The sequence below is a fragment of the Arvicanthis niloticus genome, chromosome 11 (genome assembly GCF_011762505.2).
Source record: "Arvicanthis niloticus isolate mArvNil1 chromosome 11, mArvNil1.pat.X, whole genome shotgun sequence".
Lineage (NCBI taxonomy): Eukaryota > Metazoa > Chordata > Mammalia > Rodentia > Muridae > Arvicanthis > Arvicanthis niloticus.
The window spans coordinates 10,170,257-10,189,683 of NC_047668.1; the positions used below are offsets into that span (position 1 = coordinate 10,170,257).

Here is a 19,427-nt window from a genome sequence, read left to right on the forward strand (position 1 = left end):
ATGTCTGTACTCGTGTGTACGTATATACATACAGACCTGACGCCCTGCTCTAGCCACTGTAGACGTCTGTACTCAGATGTGCACACAGACACATGAAAAGAAAACTTAAAAGGCTGAAAAGCTAAGTATGTCACTATAAATTACAGTAAAGTAACACGTATGATCTAGGAGATAGGTCAGTGGGTTAATCCTTGCCCATACATGAGTTTGATCACTAGAATCCATGTAAAAAAGGTAGACATGGTCTTGTGCTTGTAATCCCAGGGCAGAGGGAGCAGAGACGGAAGTATCTCTATGGCTTGCTGCTATCTAGACGTTCTAGCCTAATTGGTGAGCTGCATTCCAAAGAGATACTGTCTCAAAGGAGGTGGATGGTGTTCTGGAGGTTGTCCTCTGGCCTCCACAGGCATCTGGACACAGGGCATGTACTCAGCCCATATGACCATCGTACAACAACTCACAAGACACACACAAAGGATTGCTAGTCTTGTATAGGATGAGATGCTTTGCAACTAGGATCAGCAGAAGTATTAAAAACAAGCCAATCCCCCTGAAATTAAAAAAAAAAAGTTCTGTCTAGAGAAAGCTTGACTAGATTAAGTTTATAGAACATATGACTTTACTTGGAAACAGAGGCATGAAGAGACATTTCGGTAAGTTCGAGGCCAGCCAGGCTCACACAGTTATAATTTATAATACCGTCAACCCCTCAGACTGAGAGTCTCACTTTAACTTTTTTTAAATCTTTTTTTCCTGTGTGCGTGTGCGTGTGTGTGTGTGTGTGTGTGTAAGTGTATCAAGTGTCGTTTCCCATCACTTTCCATCTTAGTGCCTGAGACAAAGAGTCTCTTACTGAACCTGGAGCTCACTGTTTGCTCTAACTGACGGACGGGCAGCAAGCCCCTGGGACGGGCCTGTCTGTACTTTCCTAGCATTGTTACAGGTCTGCCACTGCAGCAGCTTTCTACACTAAGAATTATATAATGCCCAGAGATGTGTAGGTCTCTCTCGTAGGAAGCTCACTTTGACTGTTTGAAATTATAGCTGGAGCCGGGCGCATGCCTTTAGTCCCAGCACTTGGGAGGCAGAGGCAGGTGGATTTCTGAGTTCGAGGCCAGCCTGGTCTACAGAGTGAGTTCCAGGACAGCCTGTCTTGAAAAACAAAAAACCAAAACACAACCCCCCCCCCCCCCCAAAGTCCCCAAACAACAAAAAAGAAAGTATAGCTGGTATAGCTGTACTGGTGTATGGTATAGCTAGATTATATGGAAGTTTAAATAATATTTTTATTTTTGAATTTTGTGTGTCTGTGTGGGAGTATGTGCATGTGAGTACAGGTACTGTGGAGGTAGGAAGAGGGCATCACATAGAGGTGGAATTACATGTAACTGGAAGCCCCTTGATGTGGCTTCTGGGAGCTGAACTCACAGCCTCTGGAAGAGCAGCCGGTGTTCTTAATCAATGAGCCATTTCTCCAGCCCCAGAAGTTCTAGTTTTAATTTTTTGAGGAACCCTAAACCGTACTGCGTACCATGATCTTAGAGACAGGATCTCCTATAGTCCAGGCTGGCCTCAAATTTGCTATGTAGTTGGGACTAGGATTGAACTCCTGATCTTTCTGTCTCCAGCTTCCGAGTATTGGGATTATAGGCTTACATTCCCATACTAAACTCTTTTACTTAATTTTGATTTGTCTTGGTCAGTGCATTAACAGGGAGAAAAGTACAATAGTTTTAATTTATGTGATTTCTATCATTGAAATTTATTGATTTTTATCTAAAGACTAATGAGAATAAAATTCTGATGTTTTGTCCTTCAGTGTAACAAATGACACTAAGATTGAGAATAAAACCTTTATTTTTGTAAATTCATTTTTTGTTTTTCTAAAATTGAATACATTAAAATCCATTGTTGAAGGGGCTGGAGACATTGTTCTGTGGTTTAGAGCACTGGCTGCTCTTCTAGAAGTCCTGAGTTCAATTCCCAGCAACCACATGGTGGCTCACAGCCATCTGCAATGGGGTCTGATGCCCTCTTCTGGTGTGTCTGAAGACAGCTACAGTGTGCTCATATACATAGAAAAAAATTCAGCATAGACTTATGTATTAAGGTAAAAAGAATGATTCTATCTATATAGTTTATGCACATGTATATGGTATTTTTAAATCTAGTGTGTGTATATATGTGAACTCCTAAGTTCTTAGGAATGATGTCACCGTAAGGATTTCTATATCATTCACACATTCTGTTTTATTAAAAAAGATTTGATTCTGTGTCTGTGTGTGTGCACATGTGCAGGCAGAGGTCAGACGACAGCTCTTAGGAGTCAGAGTCAGCTTTCTCCTTTCACATTGCTGAGCTCAGGCTGTAGGTCTTTCTGTTAGTGTGTCTACCTGCTGAGCCAGCCTGATGACCGATTACCTTTACTTATAAAAGTCTTGTTATCTTAAAGAATATGTTTCTTTAGGAAAATTGATGCAATAAACAGCTATTTGTGATATTTTAATAATGCTAATTAATCTGTGTAGTATTAGAATCTTGAAATACTGAGGTGGCGTTCTGTATTCTTTAAGTGTAGCTGTGTTTGGTAACCAACCATGGTATTATGATATAATTCAGCCATGTTTCTGTGCTTTCTTATTTCTTTAGCTGGGCAGATGCTCAAACTCAAATCCAAAACATTGCTGCATCTTTTGACCAGGAAGCAGCTGCTATCCTCATGGCTAGGCTGGCGATATACAGAGCAGAGACAGAGGAAGGGCCAGACGTGCTGAGGTGGCTGGACAGACAGCTCATTCGACTGGTAAGAAGTGGATGCTGTGCTTTTCTCAGCTTGTTGGTTTTCATTTGTAGTAAATACCCTTTAAAGAACGTGCAGTGGGTGGGGAGAACTCTTGAAAGAACTCATTCAGAGAACCGAGCTAGCAATAAATAGCAGCGTTCCACTCACTTTCAATACATTAGAAAGCCCCTTTCCCTAAACATGAATGGCAATATGCAATTTATTATTTTGGCTTGTATGAAGTGAATGTGGAAATTAATTCTGTATTATTGATTCTGTTAGTTTTATTTTTGTTTGAGACAGACTCTTTGTATGTAGCCTTGGCTAGTCTGGAACTTGCTATTACTGCTGTGTGTGTGTTTAGTCTTTACTCTGGCTTTTATTTTCTGTTTTAATTTCAGTGGAATATAACAATGTAGACTAGGCTGGTCTTAAACGCATTCCCATGTCCTGGGATTAGAGGTTTAAGCAGCTCTGCACACTTAGTTCTTACTTTGTAAACTCTGTCCTGTACTTTTTCATTTAATTTTCAACCTAAATACCTTGTTGAGAATTCTCTGTTAAGCTATCAAACTTGAGAGAGGTGCTTTGACCTGTGTGCCAGGTGTCATGAGTGAACTTGTTTAAAGTTAGCTAGTCTTGTAGTACTGTCGAGATTTTTCTCTTGTAAGAGCACCCCTTTCTCCCAGCATGTCTTTGTGAAGAAATCAGAGTTGTGTATTAAATGTGTCTTAAAATGAGCTTTAACTTTGTATAGCCCATCATTGATGGGACACTGTCAGTACAGATGCTGGCACAGCTTCTCCGTGGGCTGTTTGGTTCTAGATGGGGATAAATATTTAAGTATTTCACCTGAACTTCTTCAGAACAGCAGAAGACTCTCTTGTAGCCAAAAAGTTTTGTTTCCTTGACTGTCACCACTATCAATAAAAGATTGATACACAGTCCTGAACTTCCCACCCAGACAAAGACGCGCTTTGCAGTTTATTGTGCAGACCTCTTAGCATAATGTGGCATGTACCCAGTGCTTTCATTCAGTGCTCTGCTTTGTTTATTTTAAAAATTTATTTATGTATCATTTTTTTAAATGTAGGAGTGCTCTTTCTGCATGTACACCTGCATACCAGAAGAGGGCATGAGATCCCTTTATAGATGGTTGTGAGCCACCATGTGCTGTTGCTGGGAATTGAATTCTGGAAGAACAGCCAGTGTTCCTAACTGCTGAGCCAGCTCTCCAGCCCCAGTACTTTGTTTTAAATGGAACTTTTGAAACACCTTTCTTTCTTGTGTTGGTAACTGTACTCAGGCCCCATCCGCCATCCGCCAGCGTGGCGGCTCCTTAGCTTTCCTACTGCGCTCTGCGAGAGAAGTGCTCCTGTTTCCTTGGTCGCATTTCGCCCTAGTATTTTACTGACTGTAATTTTACATGTTGGTGTTTTTAGGATGTCACCAACCATGTGAGCTTTCCATGTTGCTAATAAGTTGTGCTCTGAAGTGGCTTGCTTCTTGAGCCTTTTCATAGAAAATGACTGTGTCTTCATAAATGTTCTTTCGTTTTGAGGGTCTAAGAGCTGAAGTGTCCAGTGTGTGCACTTGGGCAGTAGCTGCAATCTGTAGTTCAGTGCTCTCTCCATCTCGTTGGAGCTATTGCATTCACAGGTTGTCATGTACGACACTACCCTTTTATAGTGCACTCTGGACCATCAACTTGCATAAAACCCACTGAACACCTTCTAGTGAAAAAATAATTTTTTCTTTTTCCTTTTCCTTTGCAAAAGACTCAGGATTGCAATTTTTAAGGAGTTTTTAGCAAGTTTAGGCTTCTCTTTTATCTCATACCTCAACTCACAAACTGTTGTAATTGTCTGATATATTTTAAAAAGAGAAACACTGATTAAAAATCATTAGGACCACCAGGACAGTGCTCAGTGGTTAAGAGCACTGACTGTTCTTCCAGAGGTCCTGAGTTCAATTCCTAGCAATCACATGATTGCTCACAACCATCTCTAATGGGATCTGATTCCCTCTTCTGGTGTGTCTGAAGAGAGCAATGCTGTACTCATATACATAAAATAAATAAATCAATCTTAACAAATCTTTAGGACCCAGTGAATTACCAAACGAGACAATTTCATCAAGCATAAAATTAAAGTTTTATCCCCATGTATGGTGAGCTGTTAGCCACACAGTGAACATTTTATAACATGTACACAGCTGCTGAGCCAGGACAGGTTAGTGATAGAGTAATGAAAAGTTTACTTTGATCTATGCCACATCAAGAGGAGACCAATGGAGGTAATTTGGGAGAAAGTCAGATATAGTCTTTTTTGACTCTATCTACTTTTTGTGAATGATCTATTGGCTGTTTTATGTGCCTTCATTGTATGAGGTCCAAAATGGAGGATGGCATTATTCAAATATTAGTCACATGTCCTTCGCCCCGGCACAGGAAGGGTTATTTTCGCTCATCGTCTTAGAGGTTTTGGTTTATGATCTTTGGCCTGTTGCCTTAGGAGAAAGACTGATTCCACAGCTCTCATCAAGGAATGCCCCAGGGGCCAAAATGCCTCCCGTTAGGCACTCTTCCTCCCCGGTGCTGTGCTGCACTGTAGGGCAGAGACTTTGTGTTTAAAGCGAGGCTGTCGGCTGCTGTAGGAGGAGCTGGATGCCTCCTGCCACAGACTCACACATGGCCTGCTTCTCTGTTGCCTGTGACATGACTTAACCTCATTCCAGTTTCTGCTTCTGTAACTTTCTCTTCGCTAGGCTTGGCTTTCCTTTGACGCTCTTCTCTTGGGCTCTCAGTACAGCAGACTTTGTACCAGAAGTGTGTTGTGTAGCTGCTGTTGTGTGTTGATGTTGTGTCTTCCTATCCTTGGTGGTATTGGAAAAGAGACTGTGGTGGCCTTAGGAGGTTCTGTTGGCCTCCTCCCTCCTCCATTTGGCATCTACATAGTCTTTATTTGCTACAAAAGACTCTTGCTTATCACAACAAATCTAAACATTTTAGGGTGAGTTGTTGCTGCATTTTGGAAATTCAGATAGTTTTTCTGGTTGTAACCAGTCCCTTGCTAAGTCAATATATATTATTCCAACTTTACCTTATGTTGAATATCTGTCTCCTTAAAAGTAGCAACTTTTTATAAATAGATTTTTAGTGGGCAGAATTTTCAGTTACTATGCCAAGAATAAATTGCTAATGTTTTATTTTATTTAGTGTCAGAAGTTTGGAGAGTATCACAAAGATGATCCAAACTCCTTCCGGTTTTCAGAGACATTTTCCCTTTATCCACAGGTAAGTAGGGCAGAGACCAGGTTCTCTTCTCTTGTCACTAGTAGCACTGACCTTCATCTTTTCTGTTGTTTGTCTTTTAGTAATCACACATGAACGTATTTTACTGGATTATTCTTTTAGTTAGGTAAATTTTGGGATAACTCAGAAGTTAATTTTATGTTTGTGGTCAATGATTAAAAAAATCCCTCTATGGGGCTTACAAATAGTTATTGTTTATTTGTACTGCTTGAAGACCTACTGTGTGTGCAAGCAAGGTTAAACCCCGTTAGCTTGCCATCTAAGATAAGAGGTTCTAATTACAGTGATACCAAGTAAATTTATGTGAAGTTATTTTACCAATGAGATAATGGCATATTATCATCACCTGTGAACAATTTTATAATGCCATACCAGGTAAGAAATGTGAGCTTAAACTTGCCTTACAGTATCTTTACCATCTGTCCTTCCTTCCTTCCTTCCTTTTTCCCTGTTTTTGAGACAGGGTCTTATGTAGCCAGGGTTAGTTTTAAACTTGCCATGTTGTTGTCTTAGTCTTCCAAGTGCTGGGACTGTACATCTGCACCTTCAGTATATTGGTAAAATTCATTTTTTGCCAATAAAAGCTTTGTCCTGAAACTTCAACCTTTTTTTCCCTTGTTTTTCTCTTTTTTTTTTTTTTTTTTTTTTTTTTTTTTTTTTTTTTTTTGAGATAGGGTTTCTCCGTGTAACAGAGCCCTGAGTGTCCTGTAACTCACCATGTAGACTAGGCTGGTCTCAAACTCACAGAGACCCTTGCCTCTGCTTTCCAAGTGCTAGGATTAAAGGCATGTGCTACCACTGCCTGGCCCTTTTTTGGTTTTCTTTTGAGGCAAGGTCTATGAAAAAACTGAAATATGCCTTGCCCTTTTCTGTACAGTATATGTATTTGGGTGGGGGTGGGGCAGAGCTCCAGTCCTCACGCTTGCCTAGCAAGCTCTCGTAACTTTGGAATCATCTCACTAGGCTGATGTAGCTCATAAACATCAGGACAAGCCTTTTTTTTTTTTTAAAAAAAATATTTTATTTACATTTCAAATGTCATCCCCCTTCTTGGTTCTCCTTCCATGAGCCTCCCCCTACCCTCAACTTTAAGAGGATGCACCCTCTCCCACTCCAGCCTCACCTCTGTAGCATCCCCCTTCTCTGGGGCATCAGGCCTCCACAGGACCAAGGGCCTCCCTCCCATTGAGGCCAGACAAGGCAGCAGGACAAACTTTCTTGTGGTATACTTTAGAATATTCTTTTTAAAAAAGCATTTATTTATTTATTTAATATGTCCATGTATGTCCCTGTATAAACTTATATGCACCACATATATGCAAATGCCTACAGAGGCCAGGGCTTCTGATAACCTGAAATTAAGTTACAGGGAGAAGTGAACTACCCAGTGTGGGTTCTGGTAACTGAAAGCCCCCTTGACTCCGGGTTCATAAGTAACTGCTGGCCATCCCTCCAGTACTATGTTAGTATTTTTTTTTTTTTTTTTTTTTGGTTTTTCGAGACAGGGTTTCTCTGCTCTGTGTAGCCCTGGCTGTCCTGGAACTCACTCTGTAGACCAGGCTGGCCTCGAACTCAGAAATCCACCTGCCTCTGCCTCCCAAGTGCTGGGATTAAAGGCGTGCGCCACCACCGCCCGGCTGTTAGTATATTCTTAATAGAACTTGTGTTTTTGAGTTGATGTGACACAACACTGTCAGCAAATGTTTTGTTGTTAGAGAACTGTTATTGCCATAGTAACACCAGTAAAAGCTATTTTCTTTTAATCTCACCTGCTTTATTTTGTAGTTTATGTTTCATTTAAGAAGATCTCCTTTCTTGCAAGTTTTCAACAACAGTCCTGATGAGAGTTCATACTATCGTCACCATTTTATGCGCCAGGATCTAACCCAGTCTCTAATCATGATTCAGCCCATTCTGTATGCCTATTCTTTCAGTGGGCCACCAGAGGTAAGGAGAAGGAGAGGGTCGATTGGCCTTGTTACTGTGATATGTGGCATTAAGACAGTGACAACAACTGTTGTTTTGAAATGAAGTTGGAATTTGTTAAATTATCATCTCAAGATGCTCATTTAAAGGTATTTATGAGTGTTTAACTATGTATTAGGTAGGTTATATCATTAATACAAAAGTATTATAGTAATACAAAAATACTATAAAAGATACTCTTGGGTGATTTCGTTTAGTGTTTGGTTGATAAAGCTGCCTAGGGTTTATGATTACTCTTTGCCTTCCTTTAACAAGGCTCAGAAATGATCACGATTCTGGAAGAGATGTCTAATTTCATAGCTTAATGTCTGACAGAGCAACCTGTCAAAATTAAGTCTCTTCACATATCTCGTTTTCCTTTGTTCTTTTGAGGAAATAAGATGCGATTAATAAAGCCACCCTGAGCTGTCTTGGAAAAGTGTTCAACACACTTTTATCTCTTATCAAATAAATAGATTTTCTTCTGATAGTTTAAATTGTTCATTTTATCATTTAAAACTATTTAGCAGCTGTGTCTGGAAACAGTACTTGAGGAGAGGTCAGTATAACTGGTACTGGGTATTTATGATATCTATTGATTGCTTTTATCTCAAGTCTTTGAAAATTGTAGGTAAAATGATGCCTTTTGTTACCCCCCCCTTTTTTTTTTTTTTTTGTCTTCTTGAGACAATTTTTTTCTGTGTAGTCCTGGCTGTCCTGGAACTCACTAGGTAGATCATGCTGGCCTCTTGGGTACTGGGATTATAAGCATGTGCCACCATGCCTGGCCTGCTAATACCTCTTTTTTTTTTTTTTTTTTCTCCAAAAAGTAACTTGTTGGACTTGTAGTTCCTAGGATCAGGAAAATAATATATGAGCTGTAGACACCTGAGAATTGTAAAATAGCTCAGACGAGAACTGGAGTCCTTGAGCTCGTGACCTTGGCCAATCCCAGCCGTTCTGTCCCTGCATCTGCCTAATGCCTTGCCTTTAGACTTACCTCTTTCTCTCCTGGTTCCTGCTACCTTCCCCTCAGTCTGGGCCATTCTCATTAACATAGTAACTTTTAATAGCACTCATCTTTAAAAGCAAATCATTAAAAACCAACTGTTTCCTTTATTTTTTCTAATTATCACTTAGTTTCTCTGCTTCCTGACACAGTTAAACCCAAAGTTATTTGTTGTCCATACTTACACTTTTTTTTTTTTTAAGATTTATTTATTATATTTATATGAGTACACTGTAGCTGTCTTCAGACACACCAGACGAGGGCATCAGATCCCATTACAGATGGTTGTGAGCCACCATGTGCTGTCTGGGAATTGAACTCAGGACCGCTAGAAGAGCAGTCAGTGCTCTTAACTGCTGAGTCATCTCTCCAAGCCTTAAATGTTTTTTTATTTGAATGTTTTGTGTACCTGCATTTATTTCTGTGTACCATGTACATGCTTGGTGTCTGAGGAGGCTAGAAGAGATGTTAGATCTCCTAGAACCAGAGTTCCAGAGTCACCATGTGGTTGCTGTGACATCTCTTCAGCCCCCATACTTTAAAAAGTATTTATTTTTATGTATGTGTATGTACATCTGGTAGTGTGTGCACAAGCATGTGGGTGGTCATGGAGGACAGAAGTCACTGTGTCCCCTGTAGCCAGTGTCCCCTGTAGCCAGCATGACCTGAAGTTGTGAGCTGCTTGATGTGAGTTCTGGGAACTGACCTCGGAACATCTGGAAGAGCAAGTATGGTTAACCACTGTGTTCTCTCTCCAAGCCTGTTATCTATACTTTTGAGCCCCTAACTTATTTGAAGCAAAATTTGTCTCTGACATTATATAATATAGTATTGTAATTATGATAGAATATACAATATAATGTAATGTAATATAATAATCAACATCACCCATGTTGGGCAGCATCCTTTAAGAAACTCAACAGCATTTTTCTGGAGAGTGTCTATTCTTCAAGACCTTTTGTTCTGGCATTCTGGTACCTACCATTCCTTCCCAGTTTTCTTTCTGGCCACAAAGAGCTCTTTGGTCTCATTTTGCCAGGTTTTCCTTTTAGACTTCTAAGTCTAAGTCCTTAAGAAAAGATTAAGACGTTAATATTTTTTGTTTGAGACAGGCTCTTACTCTGTAGCCCAGGCTGGCCTGAAGTTCAGTGATTCTCCTGCCTCAGCCTCCCAAGTGCTGCGATTACAGGCATAAGCCTCTCCACTTGGCCAGGGCTCAGTCTTTTCATTTTCCTCATCTTCAGTTTCTCTGAATTACACAGTCTAACCCCATAGCTTTGGTTGCCATCTTTGTACATGTGTTACTCAAACTTATAATCAATTCACGGTGCCCCATTTCATATTCAGAGCTGTTTTCTCATGCACCCTACATTTCTTATAGTCCAGGCCTTTTATTTATCTCTCCCTCAGTTTACTGTCAGCAGGCTTAGAGGCTGTCTTTGATTTCTTAAATCTTTGAAAAAGTTGTTTGTTTGTTTGTTTGAGACAATCTGTATATAGCCTTGGCTGACCTGGACCTTATTCTGTAGACCAGACTGCTTGGAACTCACAGAGATTCACCTGCCTCTGCCTCTCAAGTACTAGGATTAAAGTTGTATACCATAATGCCTGGCATATTGACTTCTTAATATTATTTCAGTATTAGAGAGATTCTTTAGAGAATTAAAATACATTGAGAATTCACAGTGTCTGGAAGTGTCTGGTACATTTAAAATTTAAGCAATGAGATGAAGGGGAAGCAGGAGCTACAGAAGCATGCTCTGTCAGATGGTGCGATGATAGCTAGTGCTTGTATGCAGATTTAGGACAAGTTAACAAGACTGAGAGGATAACCTTACCCTGTCATTGCCTCATTTCAGCCAGTTCTTCTCGACAGCAGCAGCATTCTTGCAGATCGCATTCTTCTCATGGACACATTTTTCCAGATTTTGATTTATCACGGTGAGGTAAGATGATAGATTTATGTATGTGAAATATTTTTATTCTGTGAAAAAATTTTCCTGTCTAATATGTGGCTCAAAAACTATTTTAATAAAATATTTATAAAATACTCAGCTATATAAATTCAAAAATTAAAAATCCAAACAGTTTGAGTACTACAATGTTAGAAATAAAAAATCTTATTTTTCATGTTCAAAGTTATTATTTAACTTTTTAAAATAAAATTGGTTTTGTTTGTTTATGTGTAGAGGGGAGTGTATGCACAAGTGCAGAGGTCAAAGGACAATCTGTTCTTCGCCTCCACTATGTGAGTCTCTAGGATCAAACTAAGCCATCAGGTTGGAAGAAGTTGCCTTTACCCACTGAGCCATCTTGCTGGCCCTATTGCTCAAAAGCATTTAAAATGTATAGACTTGCTTTTTGAGACATAAGTAATTAAAATGTAAGTACATTTTGTGTTTAGACTTGGTTCCCATCTCCAAAGTATTTTAACACACACACACTACATATACATATAAATACGTGAAAGTGCCTGAAATCCATAGAACTTGTGCTATCAAGGATTCAGGTAGACAATACTCAACTGGTATACATACATATATATGTACAGTGTATATATATTTATATGAGTGTGATTCTTCATGGGTTAGGATTCTAGGTGTCAATCATACTGAGCCTGCTTGTGTTATTCTGTTGTTTGTTCACACACTAGTTGGTGAGTAGATTTGCACAAATTATAGTACTATGAAAATATAAACAGGGACACAGACATGAAGGGGAAAGTCAGCCTTTTATAAGCCACCGACCTGAGGGCTGAGTGAAGCCGCTGACTCAAAGTGGCTGACAGTGCTGCTCGGCTCGTGCCAGCCGCTCTGAGGCGGCAATCCAAGATGGCGGCTACTTAGGCTCAGGTAGTGACTACCAGTGCACTGCGCATGCGCAGTGCACTTTGGAAATTGACTCCAGCCCCTCCCGAATGGGGCATGCAAATGAGGTACCACTAGGGTACCATGAACCTGGCCAATCACCCCCTCCTGGGCGGGGTATGCTGAGGTGTATGCATATGAGGCACTGCAAATTGACCAATCGAGCACCTCCATGCGCTTTGCCCCGCCCAGGGCTGAGGGTATATAAACAGCCCGTTCTGGGCATTTGGGGTCTCTCCCAGAAATCTAAAAGAGCGCTTCCAATAAAGGTTGTTGAGAAGGATCCGGTTTGTCGAGTCTTCCTTGCTGATCTAGTGGGGGCGCGACAAAGCCTTTGTCATTGAGCAAGCTTGCTCTTCATTACTATGTGTAATATGGGGGTTTTCTATGTGTTTCATATATCCTAAAGACGCATATAAGGCACAAATGAGAATTGATGACCTCCTGAGGTGCTGAGTGGTTGACGAGCAGTGTGGGTAGCAGCTGACCTTTATTTTGGGTGTTCAGCAGAGGTCTATTCCTGCATGGATTCATTCAGCCAGCACCTCAGTACAGTGGATGAAAACACCACTCTGGGCAGTTTGGAGGGCACATTTGTTTTTCCTGGATCTGTGCTTGAGTTTGTAATGTAGTATATTGTATCTTAGATGGCCTTATTTTTCTAGTTACCTTATTTGTAACCTTAGATTTTATTTTTTGGTGAGGACAGCTGAATGTTGAGATCCTGATATGATAGCCCAGTCTTCTCTTACACTTAAAATTCTTCTACCTCAATTCTTCTGTGCTGGGATTACTGGTGATTACACCTGACCTTCTAGTATCCTTTTAAGTAGTATCCAGTGCTTTTACAAGGATTTATTTACTGGGCTTGGTGATGTGTATCTTTGACCCAGCACTTGGAAGCAGACCTCTGAGTTTGAGGCCAGTCTGATCTACATAGCAGGTTCCAGGCCAGCCATGGCTATATGGTCAAACACTGCCTCAAATTTTTTAAATTATTTTTTTGTTTTGTTTTTGTATTTTTTGTTTTAAATTATTTTTAAGATTCATTTTATTTTTAAGTGTGTGTGTGTGTGTGTGTATGTTTGTATGTTTTCTCACTTATTCAATGCACATGTGAGTGCAGGTTCTATTGGAGTCCAGCCCAGCTAGTTACAGGCAGTTATGAACTGCTTTCTTTGGGTGCTAGAAACTGAACTTGGACCTCTGTGAAGTGCTTTTAACCACTGAGCCACTTCTCCAGCCACTGGTTTTTGTTTTTTGGTTATTTAAAATTGATACCAGCTTTTAATGCATCTTATATTTTAAGAAGAATAATAGCGATAGGGTTTTTCTTAACTTTTTAAATTTAGTAGCAGTTTTTGCTTTTACTTGTTAATGTGAGAAATTCTGCGTGCATTGGTCTTTGAAATGCAGAATATAAAGTTATACAGAATACACACTGACTGAGTCAAATAACTTGGATTCCAAACCAGCTTTAACATTCTACATTAATTAATATGCCTCTAGACTCACAGTTGCCCTTCTACAGAGCAGTATCTGTATCATCATTAGTAAAATTTTTAGTCTATGTCTTATCAGAATGTAACTCTAGCTGGACATGGTGGTGCACACCTTTCATCCCAGCATTCAAAAGGCACAGGCAGGCGGATATCTGTGAGTTTGAGGCCAGCCTGGTCTGTACAGTGAGTTTCAGGACTATTTAGAGATAGACTGTCAACAAAACAAACAAAAAGAAAAGAATGTAACTGCATTGGTGAAGACTTTTGAAAGCCACTAATTTTCTATAGGAAATCTGCAATAAAAAAACCCCTCACAGAAAGGAAAAGATTTTTTTTTTTTTTTGATACTAATTTGATGTGATACACAGAGTTGCAATTTTTTTTTTTTTTTCCTGGTTTTTCGAGACAGGGTTTCTCTGTGTAGCTCTAGCTGTCCTGGCACTCACTCTGTAGACCAGGCTGGCCTTGAACTCAGAAATCCACCTGCCTCTGCCTCCCAAGTGCTGGGACTAAAGGCGTGCGCCACCACTGCCCGGCTCTTTTAAGTTTTAAAAGCAGCATAATTTTACTTTCTATGTCTTTATGTTCCTTGAAACAGGGCCAAATTTTGTAGCCTTGGTTGGTCTGGCACTTGGTAAGTTGGCCAGGTGACCTCAAGCTTGAGTTGCTACTCTTGCTTTTGTCTGTTCAGTGCTAGGATTATAGGTGTGCCGTCACACCTGGTCCACCTTTGCTGTCTTTATATCCGACTCCTTCCTTCCCCCACTGATCGAGGCTCACTCATAGTGTCCATCGGTGTAAGGAACCCCCACCTCAGCTTTCTGTGCTTACTGCATCTAGTTTTCTTTTCACTTTTAAATTGGAGAAGTGTCTTAGGATTTCATTGCTATGAAAAGACACCATGACCAAGGCAGCTCCTATAAGGGAAAACATTTATTTGGGGCTGGTTTATAGGTTCAGAGGTTTAATGGATTATCATGGTGGCAAGCATGGCAGTGTGCAGGCAGACATGGTTGGTTCTACGCCTTGATCTGAAGACGGCCTTAGGAGACCAGTGTGTTTTATTCTGAGCAGAGCTTAAGCGTATTTATTATCTCACAGCCCCACCTCCATGTGACACAATTCCTCTAACAAGGCCACACCTCCTCCGATAGGGCCACACCCCTAATAGTGCCTCTCCCCATTGGCTAAGCATTCAAACACATGTCTATGGGGGCCATGCCTATTCAAACCACCACAAGAGTGCTTATTCCGTATTTAATAATATATTCTTTTACTTATGTGTTCTCTACTGAAATAAGTACTTGTAATTTTTAAAGTTGAGGTCAGTGGGAGTATTTTTTCATATTCACTTGTTTTCTGAAGATAACTTCCTTTGAAGAAAAATCTACTCAAGAATTTTAGATCACCAAGAAATTTAAGATAACTTCTTTAATTGTTTTTAAAATTAGACTATAGCACAGTGGCGGAAGTCAGGATACCAGGACATGCCAGAATATGAAAATTTCCGGCACCTTCTGCAAGCCCCGGTAGATGATGCACAAGAGATTCTTCACTCCAGATTTCCGATGCCAAGATACATTGACACGGAGCACGGCGGAAGCCAGGTGAGGAGCACACTGTGCCAGTGTCCGTGTGTGCAGGGCCGCAGTGAGGGGCACACTGTGCCGTGTGTGCAGGGCCGCAGTGAGGTGGTCCTGCTTGTGTTCTGATGTAACAGGAGACGTCTGCCACACAAGACCAAGGGCAAGGGAAGGAGGCAGGGCGGAAGGGAACAAAGCACTTTTTTCTTTTTTCCCATGAGACTCGGTCAGAGTCACACCGGGAGAGCGGGAGAGAGAGAGAGAGAGCAAAGGGCGGGGGCTCGCCCTCTGCAGGCCTAAGCCGCTGTGCCACCGCTCGTTCGCTTCAGTGTACTTTTCTTAAAACCTATGAAGATTTTTAATTTGTTTCAGTTTTGTAGAAAGTAACTTGTCAGGTTCAAGAAAGCACAGTCAGTGGAGCTGGTGGTTTTTTTTTTGTTTTTTTTTGTTTTTTTTTTTTTTTTTTTTTTTAGAAATAGTGTCTTACTATGTAGCTCAGGCTGACCTTGACCATTCCTTCTGCCTCAGCCTCCTGGATACTGAGATTGCATTTGTAAGCCTGACGACCCTGACTAGGAGTTAATAGTTGAATCCCAGGCTCCTTACTCTAGGACGAGAGCTACTTAGGGAATAGAGAAAGATTTTTGTAGGATTCTAAATTTCAAAAGATTAGATTGCTTTTGTTCTCCTAGAATGAACTAAGATTTTTAATGAATTCATTCATCAATATCTTAATGTGAATTGTTATTTTCCTTATTTAATCACTCATTTACTTATTGATTGATCAGCTGCTGTAGAGGGTGGATAAAATGTTGCCTAAGTTATCACCTGTGGAGTAAAATCATTTTTACAAGGCTTTAGACTTTTGTTTCAGAGTAATTGGTAAAACTGTATTTTCACACTCATTTTAAAATAAGTTTTGTGTTAACAAATAAAAATTTGTAAACTTGTTTTTATTTCCTGTGTTTGGATGCTTTGCCTGCATTTACGTCCAGTACAACACACTCATGCAGCGCCAAAAGAAGCCAGGAGACGAATTAGATACCCTGGGTTAAAGATTGTAGTTACTGACGGTTGTGAGTCACCATGTGGGTGCCGGGACTCCAACCAGCCCAGGTCCTCTGAGAGAACAATCAGTGCTCTTAACTGCCCAGCCATCTCTAGTCCTGTACATACAACTTTTATGTGCTGAGTTTGGGATTCAGTAGTTTATTATTTTATGAATGTTACAAATATGTAATGTTGAAAGAGTATATTATTTATATTGTGGGTGATGCATTTTAAAATTTAACTTTCTAAGTGTTACATTTTAACAAATTTACCAATATATTCAGTTAGGTTGGCTTTAGTTAGGTTAGGTTGGTATATTGTCTGGAGCTTATCTTACTGAGTCTGTTTCTGATCAGTACTATTATTTATTTTTACTTTTAAGGCACGTTTCCTCCTTTCCAAAGTCAACCCTTCACAGACTCATAATAACATGTATGCCTGGGGGCAGGTAAGTGTGACTAGCAGTCTTGGAAATAACTTCTTTCTTTGTTCTTAGTTATTTTAGTAAAAGTTAATTTTCCCCTCTATATTTAATAATCATTTCTGTGAGAAAATATAAGGGAAGAGTATAAAATGTAACGAGTATTTGGTGCTACCTTGGAAAATAAGAAAATGATCCTGTCACATGGAACCTCTTCAGACTCCAGGTTTAGCACCAATCCACTGGAGACAAAAGCGATCAAGTGTAAGCCACAGGCTTCGGCGATGCCTGGCATCTCTCCAGGCGCCTTTGTAGTCTCTATTTCCAAGGCTCAAAGCCAGTTCCTTAGAATTCCCCTTCCCACCTCTGGCTACTCACATCCATCTTGTCTGTTTCACTTCCCATTCCATCTCATCCATGCCATTGGCCAAAGCCAGGCGCTCTTACTTCTCGCAGACAGACAGCACTGCAGTTCCTTGCCTAGAAATGCTGATCCTCGTGCTCCATTCTTCTGAGTGCCGGGATGACAGTTGTGTGCTATCACACCTGGCCCTATGGTCTCTCTTGATGTGTGATTAAAAATCAGTATTTATTTAATGTGGGTGTATACCACTATGCAGAGTGAATGTGGAAGTCAGAGGACAGCTTGACAGAGTTGACTCTTTCTGTGGTTCCAGGCGTGGAATTCAGCATTGGGCAAATACCTTTATCCACTGAGCCACTTTGCCTGTCCTTCTTACAATGATAGCATTTTTTATGCACTTTAATTTAATTGTTAAAATTTATATGAAGCATATGTTATTAATTCCCCCATTAGAAGAGAAAATAGGGGTTAGAAGTACATTTTATTTATTTATTTTGCATGCAGGCATGAGTGTGTGTGGAGGTCAGAGGACAACTTGAGAGTTTGTTCTTTCCTTCTGCCATATGGATCCTAGGGACTGAACTTAGGCCATCAAACTCACCAGCAGATACTTTTACCCAGTGAGCCTTCTTGCTGGCCCAGGGCCCTGTTTTTAACCCAGGCCACTCTAACTGCAGATTCAGAATTTATAGTTTAACTTAATTTAATGATTCCAACTTGGGAATTAACTAGCTGAATATTTTGCTAAAAATTAATGGAATCTGACCTCTTACTATTCTTATTGCTAGAAATCAAGAACCCAGTGATAGCATGGGGTTAGCATGCACGGGGATAGCATGGGGTACATGTCCCTGTCTCCAAAAAAATAAATAAAAATCTTTTTTCTGCCTCATGAACTATGAGGGTGAAGTCCATTCTTAGCATTCAGATGTCAGCATTCAAGAAAGTACCAACATCCCTGTGAAGGAATGCACAGTTTTTTTTTTTTGTTTTTTTTTTTTTTTTTTTTTTTTTGGTTTTTCGAGACAGGGTTTCTCCGTGTAGTCCTGGCTGTCCTGGAACTCACTCTGTAGACCAGGCTGGCCTCTAACTCAGAAATCCACCTGCCTCTGCCTCCCAAGTGCTAGGGACTAAAGGTGTGTGCCACCACTGCCTAGCAGGAATGCACAGTTATTGTGAAGGGCTCCCATGCACATGGGGAGCACAGCATGATGGGAGCACAGCATGAGCTTCCCACACAGGATGAGGTGCTCCCTTTCCATCAGCATCCTTATTCTGGAATGGGACCCTGACTGAAGTCGGAAACTTCATGGGTGGATAATAAATATATCCACAGTTCCAGGGAGGACATGTGCTGCTCGCTCAGTTACTCAGTTCCAGGAAGATGAGTTCATTCTTGAGGGGAATGATGGTGACCTTGTTTAAAAGTCAGCTGCTTTGATTCAGGCAGTAACAAGGTAGAAGTAAGGACATCACAAACGTTTTGGATGATATCTTTGCTTCTGAAAAAGAAACTGATGAATAATCAAAGTATAGAAACAAGGTTTTGGCTTGTAAGGAAAACTTGTGGGGAAAAAGACTTTTAATGATGACTTTTAATAATGAAACAAAACAAAAAAAGAGCACACGCATAACCCACACAAAAACAAATGCACACTCAAACTCAAACATGCTCTCATTCAAACACAACTCCAGTGATAAGTATTACCCATGAATGGCCTGCAGAGGGCATCACTGCGGCACTCTTACACAGTGCTCCATATCCTTAGAACGTATCCTTTACAACAGTAAAGCTTGAGCCTAGCCGTCTAATCCCGGATGTGCTTATTTGTTAAAACTTATTTTGTTTCTTATTATTGGGGTATGTGTGTATATGTATGTGTGCTAAGTGCTTCATATCCTTAGTGATGTAAAGTTTGAGCCTAGCTGTCGAATCTTGGATGTGCTTTATTTGTTAAAATTTATTTTATTTCTTATTATCGGGTATGCGTGTGTATGAATGCATGTAGTATATATCTGCCTGTCTGCCTGTCTGCCTGTCTGTCTGTCTGTGTGCACACATGCCACAATACACATGTAGAGGTCAGAGGACAACCTTCAAGTTAGCTCCTTACTTTCACTTTTATGTGGGTACAGGGATTGAACACAGTCTTCAGGCTTGTATGTCAACTGCCTTTACCTGATAAGCCTCTGGATATATTTTACTTATTTTTGTTTCTTTTATTAATAATAGATTTTCCCCTTCACATACTATGTCCTATGTGATTTGCTCTCCCTCTGCTCCTCCCAGTTCCTTCCTGCCTCCCTTCCCATCTAGGTTCACTCCTTTCCTGTCTCTCATTAGAAAGCAAACAGTCTCCTAAGGGAATGTGATATGACAGGATATATGACAAAAGCTAACGCACCAAACTGCAGGAAACAAACAGCAGGAAAAGAACTCAAGAGAAGGCACAAGAAACGGAGACCCACTCGTTCACACACTCACATAAAAATACTAAACTGGAAGCCATAATAACTATGCACAGGAGCTGGTACAGATCTGTACAGGCTTGCGCATGCTGCCCCAGCCTC

At 40.4% G+C, this 19,427-nt stretch overlaps 1 protein-coding gene across 2 annotated transcripts in view; it reads left to right on the forward strand.

Moving 5' to 3' along the window:
- Positions 1–19,427, forward strand: part of Sec23a (SEC23 homolog A, COPII component) — a 51,935-nt gene that overhangs the window by 27,692 nt on the left and 4,816 nt on the right. For both annotated transcript variants that reach the window (XM_034513902.2, XM_034513903.2), the window contains exons 14-19: positions 2,650–2,803; positions 6,000–6,077; positions 7,881–8,042; positions 10,929–11,015; positions 14,890–15,045; positions 16,454–16,519. In XM_034513902.2, the coding sequence (XP_034369793.1) occupies positions 2,650–2,803; positions 6,000–6,077; positions 7,881–8,042; positions 10,929–11,015; positions 14,890–15,045; positions 16,454–16,519 (703 nt within the window). The remainder of the gene's footprint in view (positions 1–2,649; positions 2,804–5,999; positions 6,078–7,880; positions 8,043–10,928; positions 11,016–14,889; positions 15,046–16,453; positions 16,520–19,427) is intronic.